At 35.9% G+C, this 12,748-nt stretch overlaps 1 protein-coding gene across 1 annotated transcript; it reads right to left on the reverse strand.

Annotated features, from left to right (window-relative positions):
* Positions 1-4,457: 4,457 nt before the first annotated feature.
* On the reverse strand, positions 4,458-5,258 carry LOC132643736 (aquaporin TIP1-3-like). Its single transcript, XM_060360267.1, has one exon. The coding sequence runs from the start codon at positions 5,256-5,258 to the stop codon at positions 4,458-4,460; it is 801 nt and encodes a 266-aa protein (XP_060216250.1).
* Positions 5,259-12,748: the final 7,490 nt, after the last annotated feature.

Here is a 12,748-nt window from a genome sequence, read left to right on the forward strand (position 1 = left end):
ACTTTCTGATGGAAGAGAATGCTCCACAAAAAAGGAGGAAAATTGTCTGCAAAATACTCAATTATCAACAAAAAGAATTTTATATAACTTATCTTGGATGTCCTTTGTTCTACGGGAGGAAGAGAGTTCACTATTTCACTGATATGGTTACTAAGATCATACAAAGAATGGGCTCATGGAACTGCAACATCTTATCTCCAGGAGGAAAAATGATCCTGATTAACCATGTATTGTCTGCTATGCCGTTGCACATGCTAGCAGTATGTGAACCACCCAAAACCCCTATTTACTAAATTGAAAAGGTTATAGCAAACTTTTTCTGGGGTAACGCTGAAGGGAAACAGAAACATCATTGGACCAAATGGGAGAACCTATGCAAACCAACCCTGGAGGGTGGCATAGGAATTAGAAAACTCCAGGATATTACAGATGATTTTTCTTGCAAACTATGGTGGCACTTCAGGACTAAGGTTACTTTGTGGACAAAATTCATGAAAGCTAAATACTCTCAAAGAATTCATTTCATGGCCAGAAAGTGGAACTACAGTCATTCACACACTTGGAGGAGGCTCAAGAAAATCAGATTCAAAGTGGACCATCTAATTCAATGGAAGATCAACAGAGGTAACTCTAACTTTTGGTGGGACAATTGGTTAGGTATGGGTAGATTATCTCTTTATATTCAAGCTTCTACTTCAATTAAATCAAAAGTTTCTGATTACATCACCAATGGAAAATGGGACCTTGGTAAGCTTTCTAATCATTTGCCCCCTGATATGGTTCATAATATTCAGAAAATTACTATTCACTCTCCTAATCTAGATGACCAACCTATTTGGACTGCTAACATAGATGGGAGATTCAATAGTATTTCTGCTTGGAATATTGTTAGGGAAAAGTATAACTCTTCCCTTCTTAATAACCTGATTTGGCACAAAAAACTCCTTTCAAAATCTTTTTCTTTATATGGAAAGTGCTAAGATGTAAAATTGCAGTAGATTCTAACAGAGGCAGATTTAACTTATATTTAGCCCCAAATAGTGATTGTTGCATTATTCCTGCCCTGGAAGATGAAGAACACTTATTCATGAACAGTCTAATTGGTATCAAGGTTTGGAAATATTTCAACCAACTTTTTGGCATTAGAATGGAACAAAGAAGTATTAGACATAATTTGATTACCTGGTGGATGGTTAAGGATCTTAATCTTGTCCATAAGCTAACCTTACAGATTTTATCGGAAATCATTCTTTGGCAAATTTGGAAAGATAGATGTAAATGCAGGTTTGAAGGTTTGAGGATGTCTTCTAACAGAATCATCTTAAAGGCTACTCAACAACTCAACATCATTGCTCACAAACAATTCCCCAAGATCCCTCCTTACATGAAGTGGATACACTTTTTTGAACTCATAGAGAAAGCCAAGATTAGTATCACTATTGTAGCAGTAAGTTGGATGGCTCCTAAAGCTGGATGGATGAAGCTGAACACAGATGGATGCTCCAAAGGCAACCCAGGACAATGTGCAGGTGGAGGAATTATCAGAAACAATTGTGGCATTCTAGTATCTGCCTATGCTACACCTTTAGGAATTGAAACCAACGACTTTGCAGAAACTAGTGCTTTGAAAATAGGTGTGGAATGGTGCATGACAAATGGGGCAAGGAATCTTGAAATTCAATGTGATTCCATGCTACTGGTAAACTGGATTCTGAAGAACTCTTCCACGCCTTGGAAACTCCAAGATGACATCAACAACATAAGGAAAATACTTGAAACTTTTGACAATATAAAGGTGCAACACTGCTTCAGAGAAGGCAACAAAGCTGCAGACAAACTTGCCAACCATGGACTAAATTACAACCAACTAACTTGGTTCACTGATTTCCAGCAACTGCCTAGAGATGTTAGAGGTGAAATTAACATGGACAAACTTAACTATCCCTCATTTAGACATAAACAAAATAGGAACGGGATTATCTTGGACACACAAATCCTTAGAAACTATTCTTTTGATGTTCCTTAAAATTCCTATGTACAGGGAGATTCTTGTATGAATCACTTACTCCCAGCCAATTTTTGAGAGCTGAAATTGTTGTCCTACTCTGTAATGCTTGGAGCCTGTTCCAAACATGTAGGTTCTGGATATTGGGATGCCAATATCCATCTTTTGTAAAGCTTCTTGATGATGAAATAAATGAACATCCAATCTCAATGAGATGGATGACCTTTGACCAAAAAAAAAAAAAAAAAGAGCATGCATGAGTAGACTGTAGACTGAACAATATATTATTCTGTTGGAAAACAACCTAAGTCAGCACTCCACTTCTGACGAATAAAAAACACTAATAGGGAATAATAAGGCAACATTTCAATATTGTTGACTTAGTGGTGCTGCACAAGCATTTCAATCCACGTGCTATTAAAAATACGGTTTTGTAATCCATCTAAAAATAGTAACGAACTATTACTTCATTAAACTAATGCTGCACATGCATTTCATCTTATTATATATTTTAATTTGGCTTTGCTACTGAATGGAAGAAGATATATTCTTGAAAAGTTCAACATTTCATGCATCATGGAATTTACCTAGTAGATTCTACGTATTCAGTGCTCATCTAATTTCTACCTTTTTTCTATTAAGGTAATACTCCCTCCATTCATTTTTACTTGTCCACTATTTCTAAAATAGATTTTCATTTTTACTTGTCATTTTTCCCATATCAAGATAAGATAATAGTTTTTTCTTGTTTTACCCATAATATTAATTACTCACTTCAAATCATTTTTCAAATCTAATAAAAATATGCATCAATTAATATGAGTGCATTGGTAAATTGTGTACTCCATTTATTATTTCTTAAATAGCATGAAAAGTTTAAAGTGGGCAAGCAAAAGTGATGGGAGGGAGTATTTTTTTTCAAATTTTGGTTAAACTAACTAAAACTACTCACTTCCACCATCTTCAAGTACTTTATCATAAGTTGCTCTAATACGACAAACATTATGAAAACACAATAAACACGAGATCACTAAAGCAACGCAATATATGTATTATACTGGAACAAATAATTCTTAAACGATAGGCTGGATTGCCCTCTTTTATTTGTTATATTTTCGAAACAATATGTCTATTTATAAAGTGTGCTTGAGTTTGAACTTTGTAATGTAATAGGGAAATAGCTAGCCATTTTTTACACAGAAAAATGTTTGGACAAAAACACCCCTAACTAAAACACTGACGAACTACGGGGCGATTGTTGGGTTCCAAACTCTATAAATTGTGCCTGGATTTTGAACTGTGCGGCTCAAACTCTAGGATTTTGAACTCCTGGAACTATTAATCTTGGAGCGAGTTTTTGTTCACTGCACTTAGTTTCCAAAGCAAAACATCTTCTTACCAGATCTTGCCTATTAAATCTTGGTGGAGACGCAAGCAGAAGAAGAAGAAGATATAAAAAATATATGCAAAGGCTTTTTCAATTTACTTTACACAGGAATGAGTACATTTTTATACATCGAAGTCCTAAACTAATAGGCAAACAATGTTATTTCCCCAACGACTACTTTCTATTACTTCACGCGTCTGAGCTCCAAGCCGGAGGTGCCAACGAGCAGAGGAGAGCTTGGTTTTCGAAAGGGATGAATGAGAGCTAGAAGGAAGGCGGAAACTTGAAAGCTTCAAAAACCCATAAAACAAGTTTTGTGATGGATGCCTAGACGACCTAGAAGCATTTACGCTTGGAATAAATAAATTTTCAATTAAGTTTATGTAACCTTCGTTGACAATGAAAACTAGTCAATTATAAACTCAGTTATTTATTTATTTATTTTATTTTATTAAACTCCGATGTTTGGAAGTACATTAAATGTAAGGAGTTATAATCACACCAAGTCACCACTTAATGAGAATCTGTTTGCTTTCGTTCGTTGGTTAAAGCAGTAGTTTTTACATATTTTCGCTTTTCATAATGAAAGTAGAACCTTAGATTTTATATAATAAATCAATTAAATCGCCAAGAACCTTACGCCCTTAATGGAAATAAGTTAATTTTATGGTTATACGAGAAAAAAGAGTTGTATGTATGTTAAAAATATAACTGACTGCATCAAAACATACCAAATTAATCACATTCCTTAAAAAACTTTCATATCTATATCTATCAAGAGAGAAATAACAAGAGAATAGTTTTTTCCTTTGTCGAAATGAGAATACGGTCGAACAATATTATCTACCATAGATATATTCTCATTTACAGTAGTTATTATATAAGAGTCCTAATAGGACGAAACCCTGATAAGGGGGTTGAAAAAATAAAAGAATGCCATACCTAGAATTAAAAGCCTATGACTTAAATGAATTTTGTACCTCCCTTACCACCATATTTGAAGCATCCCGTATGTCAAGGAGATTCAACAATTTTTATATATACAAAAAATATAGTTTTATCTTTTTAGCATGGTATCAGTTTTTGACAAAGGGATTCAATTGAATCTCCTTCAATGAAGTTGGCTCTGCTGATGCTAATAGGGAGTTGCTCGTGATCAATGTTCTTGGGGATGAAGATGGTTTCATAGACCAAAGAAGCAATTGCAGCACCGACGAATGTACCGAGCCAGTAGACCCAGTGGTTGTTCCATGTCCAACTAACCATTGCTTGACCAAAGGGCGCAGCAGGATTCATTGCTGCACCATAAAAAGCACCACCAGACAAGATGTTGGCACCAACAATGGAACCACTCACAATTGGAGCAATGATCACACCTGAGTTACTCCTCTTGGGGTCAATTGAAGTTTCATAAAAAGTGTAAACAAGACCAAATGTCGTCACTATCTCAAAAACAGCTGCGTTTCGTGGTGTTGGAGCGAATGGAGATACTTCCGCACCAACAGAATACTTGAGGAGCAAGCAAGCCACGACAGATCCAAGCAATTGAGCAATCCAATACAAAATAGTCCTACATAAGGTAATGTGACCTCCCACAAAAGCACCAAATGTGACAGCAGGGTTTACATGACCTCCAGATATGTTTGTGGCCACTGAAACTACTACAGCAAGAGCAAATGCATGGTTTATCGCCGCCGCAATCAGTTGGGCTTGCAAATCGCCGCTCGTCAACCGTGATGATGCGGCAAAGCCTTCTGCGGCGAAAACATAAATAAGCATGGAAATGAATTCAGCTAAGGCAGCCTTGAGGGTATCAGGATGGGTGGCCTCTTTCAAATTTCCAATGACAATTCTTGAACTCGGCATGTTTGAAGATGAAATGGTGTACGAGTTAATTAGCTACTACTCAGTACTCTTTCGTTCTAGCTCTTGTTGCTTTCTTTCCAAATAGGCCTCTAACCTCTTTATATATATAATGGACTAAATAAGAGCATGCATGATTAGACTGAACAATTATTCTATTGGAAAACACCCTTCACATTCTCTAAGGTAGCACTCCATTTCTGACGAATAATCTGGTTGACTTAGTAGTGCACCATTACCCACATGATTTCTACGTACACCATAATGATGTTGTAAACCGAATTAAATATAGTAACCAACTACTAATTATTTAATTAAACTAGTGCTGCACGCCTGCACGTGCATTTCATTTTACTACTTTACATTTTGCTACTGAATGTAGGAAGATTCGTGGGAATTAAGTTCAGCATTTCATTGTGGAATTTACCTTGAAGGTCTACTTAATACTCATATCTACCGTTTATATGAGAAGGATTCTTATCTTTTCTCTAGTAATTGTCTTATGATTATATCTCAGCAAATTGGTTAACTATTTTTCTATTTCACAAATGGAACTTTATTTTATTTTATTTTTCTTTGTGCGTCAGAAATAACTAAATAGTAGTATAGTAACTAAAACCACTTTGTCATAAATTGCTCTAATATGATAATCATTATGAAAGCACAACACACACGCAGAGGTGAATCTAGGATTTAAAGTTTATGGATTCTTATATCGACCTAAAGTTAATATCATAATAATAATTGTATTCACAATCAAATATCTATAGATATTCAGTAAATTCTCTAATATATAGACAAAAGCTACTTGATTCCTGTTAACTCGTATACAGGCATCTAGATCTGTCCCTGGACATACGAGATCATCACTGAAGCAACCCAACATACTGGAACAAATAGTTCTTACGTATTTCATATCTTCCTATGCAAAAGTTTCAATCAGCGAGTTTAATTTAATCGCTTGAATGGCCATCCACGTTATTAAAATGATCAGTGAAATTACGTTTCACCTTTTTTATTTTTTATTTTATACCAATAAATTACTGATATTTTACTCATTATCCCACAAAATAATCCCACATAAATAGCACTATAAAATAAATTACTGATATTTTACTCATTGACCCAACCATGTATATAGAAGATAAAATGACAAAAAGAAGGGGGGGGGGGGGGGGGGGGGCGTAGACCTGACCATCCATATACACTCGACTATTATATAAAATAGTCTCCAAAAGGCTACTTATGGAAGACTAACATCTATACAACTTATTATACTTGCATTTGTCATTTGTCTAGTTGAAAGAAACCTTTGACTTCTTTGGGCAAGAGGAGAAAGGTTGCAGCTCTCTCTTGGCAAGAAAGTCGGCCACATGATTTACTTCCCTATAACAGTGGAATACATGGTATTGGCTTGGTTGATAAGTCACTTCTTTGATTATGTGTGTCATCTTCAAGTTGAGAGTATCCTTCTTTATGATCATATTAGTTACAATGGAGTCCAACTCTAGCCAAAAATTGTTGTCTCCATGCTGGACTACCACTTAGCCCCAACCTTTGCTGCAATTGCTTAAGCTCACTATTGCTTTTGCGCTTCTGCATTGAACATCGATAGAGAAGGCATAGATTTTTTTTAAAATTGAATTTGCCCAGTTATCCTAGGCAGTGTTGTATTAGCATTAGCAAAAGAGAGCAGGGCATAGACCATACCTCTCAGATACAACACAAGGGGGATATATAATCATCCCATAAACAGAAGGAGTTCCAACAAAAACTTACTCCAACTTCTTCTGCTACTAAGCTATTTACAATCAACTGACAAAAAAATTAGCTTTATCATACCTAGTTCTAAAACTAGGGAGTTTCCATTTATCTAGATGATAGGGTCCCTTAGCATTTCTAGGAAGCTGCTGAAAATTGTTAAAGAAGGCAGAATGAGCAGTCTTTAAAGCCAACTTAGCTAAACAGTCTGCTACTTAGTTGCTTTCCCTCAAAATGTGACTGATATTGACATTACAATGCTCCATCATCTCGGAAGTCCTTTGTATGATCTGCTTGAGTTTGAGGTTGGAAGCATCCTTCTTGATTAGCATATTAGCAATCAACATTGAGTCCAGTTCAAGAGAAAAATTAGTATACCCATTTTGAATGCACCATTTCCCTCCAAACTCAGTTGCTAATGCTTCTGCAATATTGTTGTTGTCACACTGAACAGGAAAAGAGAAAGCCATAATGATGTCACCATTACTGTCTCTAACTATCCCTCCAATGCCTGTTTTCCCACTCTCACTAACAAAACTTCCATCAGTATTGACTTTAATGCTGCTTTGTTGAGGTTTGCACCACTGAACCTGTTTTACATGCTTGATAGGTTTTAGCTTTTCAACAACCGCACATATCATAGATCATGTCTCGATTGAAGTCTTTTATTGCTCCTCTCATACCTGTCTTATCATTATCATACATGTAGCTACCATCAGTATTGATTTTCATCATGTCCTTGGAAGGTTTGATCCACCACGATCGCGCAACAATATCTAGGTGTGCTCCGCGAACACGATGGAGGGGCTGGCGGATGCGAAAAAGGTTGGGACTTTGGGAGATAAGCTCTCAAATTTTAGATACGAAAAATGTGAAGATTCGGCCTAATATCAGGGTAACGATTCCTAACACTAATGTAGTAATTATCCCTTAATTTCATAGAATTTGAACCATGAGATCTTACAGATCAAGCGGTTTGAATTGGAGAATTTTGTGTTAGTCATGAAAATAAGAAATTATTGATTTGACCTAAAAAATGTTATTTTATTTTTTTAATTTAAGCCATCACCATGGTTGTGATCCCAATGGTGTGGGGGGTTAGGCTTGACCCCTAACATGTCTATTAATCACAAAAAAGCTACATGTTAGAGGGGGCATGTACCAATACCTCTAACCAATGTCATCTGCACATCTATTCCACAAACAAGATAGAAAGGATTAAGCCTATACATTATCCTTTCCTAGCAAAAATATATACTATCAACTTACAAAGAAATTACATTTGTCATATCTCCTCCTCATAGAAGGAAACCTCCATTTATCCAGTTGAATTAAACCTTTACCTTCTTTTGGTAAATGTTGAAAGGAGGCATAGAAGGTTTCATTTCCACTGGTTGGCAAGTTTATCAAGATAGTCAGCATGCAATACCATTAGCCTCTCTGTAACAGTGGATAAAATCCAGAGTGTCATTTCCTCTTGTAGCTCTTTGAACCATGTTTTTCAGCTTCTTGTTAGTGGTGGTCTTCTTCATAAACATGTCACTAATAATCTTTCCATTTCTATGATAATGTTGTTGAAGCCATTTTCCATACACCATTTGACTGCAAATTCAGTTGCTTTTGCTTCTGAGAAATTGTTGTTATAGCATTCTACTAGCTTGGAAAAAGCTTTACAAAAGTTTCCATCGCTATCTCTTATTATACCTCATATGCCAGCTTTGCCTTTATCCTTGATATATCTCCCATCAACATTTATCTTGTACACACCTTGCTCTGGAAACTCCATCTAACTTGTGTAATATTGATAGCTGGCTGTAGTCTTTCAATGTTCTAAAAAAAAATAGGTCAATTTCCAGTAATAATGCAACTAGGAAATATCTAGTTCATGGCAGTTTTGATGTTCCATATAATATGGTATTCCATCTTCCTCTTGCTCATCTTTAATTGGTCACCATACTTGCAAGATGTCCACTGTCTCCATATTTCCCAACGGATAAATATTGGAGCCACTTGGATAATCAACTTGTGGACACTGTTATTAGCTTTGTGATTCCTCCAGTTCTGAATAGTTCTTTTAATATGTCCAGGCTGATGGTTGATACCTAGAGGGCCTCCAATGTATCTCCAAATATGCTTAGCAACTTCACCATGAGTAAAAGTTTGATTTATGTATTCCACCACAGGATTTGTACAGCAGAAGCAAACCCTCAATAGATGCCCAATAACTTCATTGAATGACAACTTTCCATTATATAATCTCCATACTAAGAAAGACATCTTGAAAGGTATGGATTTATGCCATATGTAACTTAAGAACTCATCTTTCAGTCTTTTGTTTCTAATAATATGCCAGGCCATTTTGTTAAGTAGTTGCCATCATCAGTGCATTCCCAAATAGGATCATCCTCCTGATTTTCAGAGCCTGTCTCAATCTTCATAATATCCTGGACAATATTAGTAGGCAGTAGAAATGATAAAGTCCTTTCATCCAACTTTATGTCAAGCATAAAATCTTTTACAGTTAAAGTAGCTAGTAAACCATCAAAATATATTGAAGGGACTAGAGCCAATGGACCATGGTTAGTCCATTTGTCCCACCAAAAATTACAATTACCAGCATTGATAGTCCATTTAATATGCTCTTCAGCTTTTGTTATGGCCCAAATAGGATTTTTCAAGCCTTATGAGTTACCAGATATCCATTTCTTTTGAGTAATGTGTTTGTTAGCACCGTATTTCTTTTTCATAAAATCAGCCCATAAGGAATGGTGAGTCCCGATTCTCCACCATCTTTTGATAGATAAAGTGTTGGAGATATCAAAGAGACTTCTAATCCCAACTCCACCTTCTTCTGGGTTAACATAAGTTTCCTAAGAGCTCCAGTGAAATTTCTTTTTTTCAACAGATGACCCCCAATAAAATCTAGCCATATGTATCTCAATAATCTTGATGGTACCTTTGGGAGGATTAAGAGAAGAAAGAGTGTAAGTAGGCAGAGATTGGAGGACACTTTTGAACAAAACAGTTCTGCCACCAACAGTGAGCATTTTCCCTTCCAACCATTCATTCTCTTTGCAATTCTAGCCACCATGCCATCAAAGTACTTAATTTTCTTTCTTCCAGAGTAAATCGGGCAGCCTAGCTATGTAAAAGGGAAAGACTTCTCCATATAACAATGCATCGTATAAGTCTATTTATTATGTAAGGACTAGATTTAGCACTAGTAAGAAAAAAAACCTTTACTCTCATTAACATTCTGACCTGAAGCCTTTTCATAATATCTGATTTGTCTCATGATAAGATTCACAGATTTAGAATTTTCACTAGTGAAGATGACAATGTCATCTGCATAGGCAAGATGATTGATCTGAGGGCCCCTCTTATTCATAGAGAAAAGAACAAAATTGTTGTTATTGAAAAGACTATTCAGAGACCTGGATAAGACCTCAACTACTAAAATAAACAGGGCAGGAGAGACTGGATCACCCTGTTTGAGACCTTGAGAAGAATGGAAGAATCCTTGTCTAGTTCCATTGATAAGAATGGAATACCATACATTAGAGATAATTCTGCTAATAATGTCAATCTAACCATCATTAAAACCAAATCTTTGCAGCACTTTAAATAGAAAGGACCATGACAGGCTGTCATATGCCTTAACCATATATTACACCCTTGTTAGGCTTATTGATGTCATGCACAATTTCTTGAGCAAGCATGACATTCTCAGTGATAAGCCTCACGAAAACAAAACCACTCTGATTATCAAAGACCATTTTAGGAAGCAAAGTACCAAGCTTGTTTGCCACAATCTTGGAAATAATTTTGTTGGTGAAGTTACTGAGGCTAATGGTCTGAATTCTTGAAAAGTGAAAGAGGATTCAACTTTTGGGATCAGAGCCAAGCAAGTATGAGTAAAAACATTTATCAAGTTTTTGCCACTAAAGAAGTCAAAAACAAATGCAATGATGTCTAGTTTAATGATATGCCAACAAGTTTGAAAAAATTTACCATTAAAACCATCCAGCACTGCTCTCAACATTCATACTAAAAACAACATTTTTAATCCCCTCCTCCGCTAGCATAGCAGTAAGATGCTCATTATCTTCATTATTTACCAGAGTAGGAATGCAACTAAAGATTTTGTGATCATTCTCCTGATGGTTTACGTTGAAGAAGCTCTTGAAATGTTTGATAGCAGCTCTAGAAATCTTCTCATCACCTTGAATCCAGTTTCCTCTCTTATTCTTGATTCTGTGTAAGTGCAGTCTTCTTCTCTATCTCTCAAAATACTGTGAAAGTATCTAGAGTTGTAATCTTCCTCTTTGAACCATTTAGTCTGAGTTTTCTGCCTCAGTAGATTATCTTGCAGCCCCAACCACTTGATATATTTTGCATAGCCTTTGTTGAGTTCTTCTTTGTCTTTGACCAATATTGTTCTGCAAATCCATCTCTTCTAAGATGAGCATTTTGGCCTCCGAACTGTTCACCTTATCATTGATGTCCCCAATGCTTTCCTTTGACCACTGACTCAGTCTCTTACTTAACAGTTTCAATTTGGACTGCAGTTGCCACATAGGATTTCCTTTAATTCTAATCTTCCAAGTTTGTTGAACCACCTCCAAGAAGTTAGGTTGAGTTGTCCAGAAGTTCAAAAACCTAAAATACTTGATATGATTTTGCTAAGTGTTATGAGAATGAATCAGAAGAGGTCTATGGTCAGAGTCTGTCCTGGCCAGGTGTTTCACATAATTACTGTTAAACTCATTAGCCCAAAGATCATTAATCAAGACCCTATAAAATCTTTTCCATATTCTCTTTCTAGGTCTTCTATTATTACACCAAGTGAACTTTGGACCAGTGAATCTAATATTCATAAAGCCACAAGCCTCCATTATACTGATAAAGTCCAAACTTTTACTAGCTTTGTAAGGGTTTCCCCCACATTTTTCATCAAGGTCCATGATTACATTGAACTCACCTCCAATGCACCATGGTCCATCCCAAATATTTTTCATGTTGTCAATGTTGTCCCGTAGATCTCTTCTTTCTCTACAAGAGCATTTTGCATAAACTGCAGTTACCAAGTATCCTTTATCAGAAGCATGGTTCTTCATGTTAATAGTAATGTGTTGCTCATTGTCCTCTATGATCTCAGAGTAATCCAAGTGATTCCAAAAGCACTATATTTTACCATTAGAGTTGGCAAAACAGCGATGATACCCTAGGAATCTCCTGTTACTATTTATCTTGCTTCTCTCAACAAATGGTTCAAATATAGCTATAAAAACCATCACGTTGATTCTAGCAAGTCTCTTGAGTCTGTGAATAGCCTTTTTTGATCTCACTCCCCTAATATTCCAAAATATTGTACTAATCTTTGGAAACTAGGGGATGTAGAATTTTTGTCACTATCTCTTCTTTGAGTAGAATAATTAGTCATGTTTTTGTCATTCTTGTCCCTTTTTTAATTTCTGTTTCTTCCTCTTGTCATAGTCTGGTTTTCTTCAATCATCTGATGTTGTGTAATCTGATCTTCACTTTCCTTCTCACTGATTTCTACAGATCCTCCATGCTTTTCCTTTCTCCCTTTGCTTCTGTGTTTACTAATGCTCCTTCTTCTGTATGTTACTTCATCTTTGTTTTTATTTTGGCTACTATCTTTACCATGTGTCACTGATTCTTGATACTCATCTTTTTTTTATTGAAACATTTCTTTGCAGTTGTGGTCC

This window comes from Lycium barbarum, chromosome 6, assembly GCF_019175385.1.
Source record: "Lycium barbarum isolate Lr01 chromosome 6, ASM1917538v2, whole genome shotgun sequence".
Lineage (NCBI taxonomy): Eukaryota > Viridiplantae > Streptophyta > Magnoliopsida > Solanales > Solanaceae > Lycium > Lycium barbarum.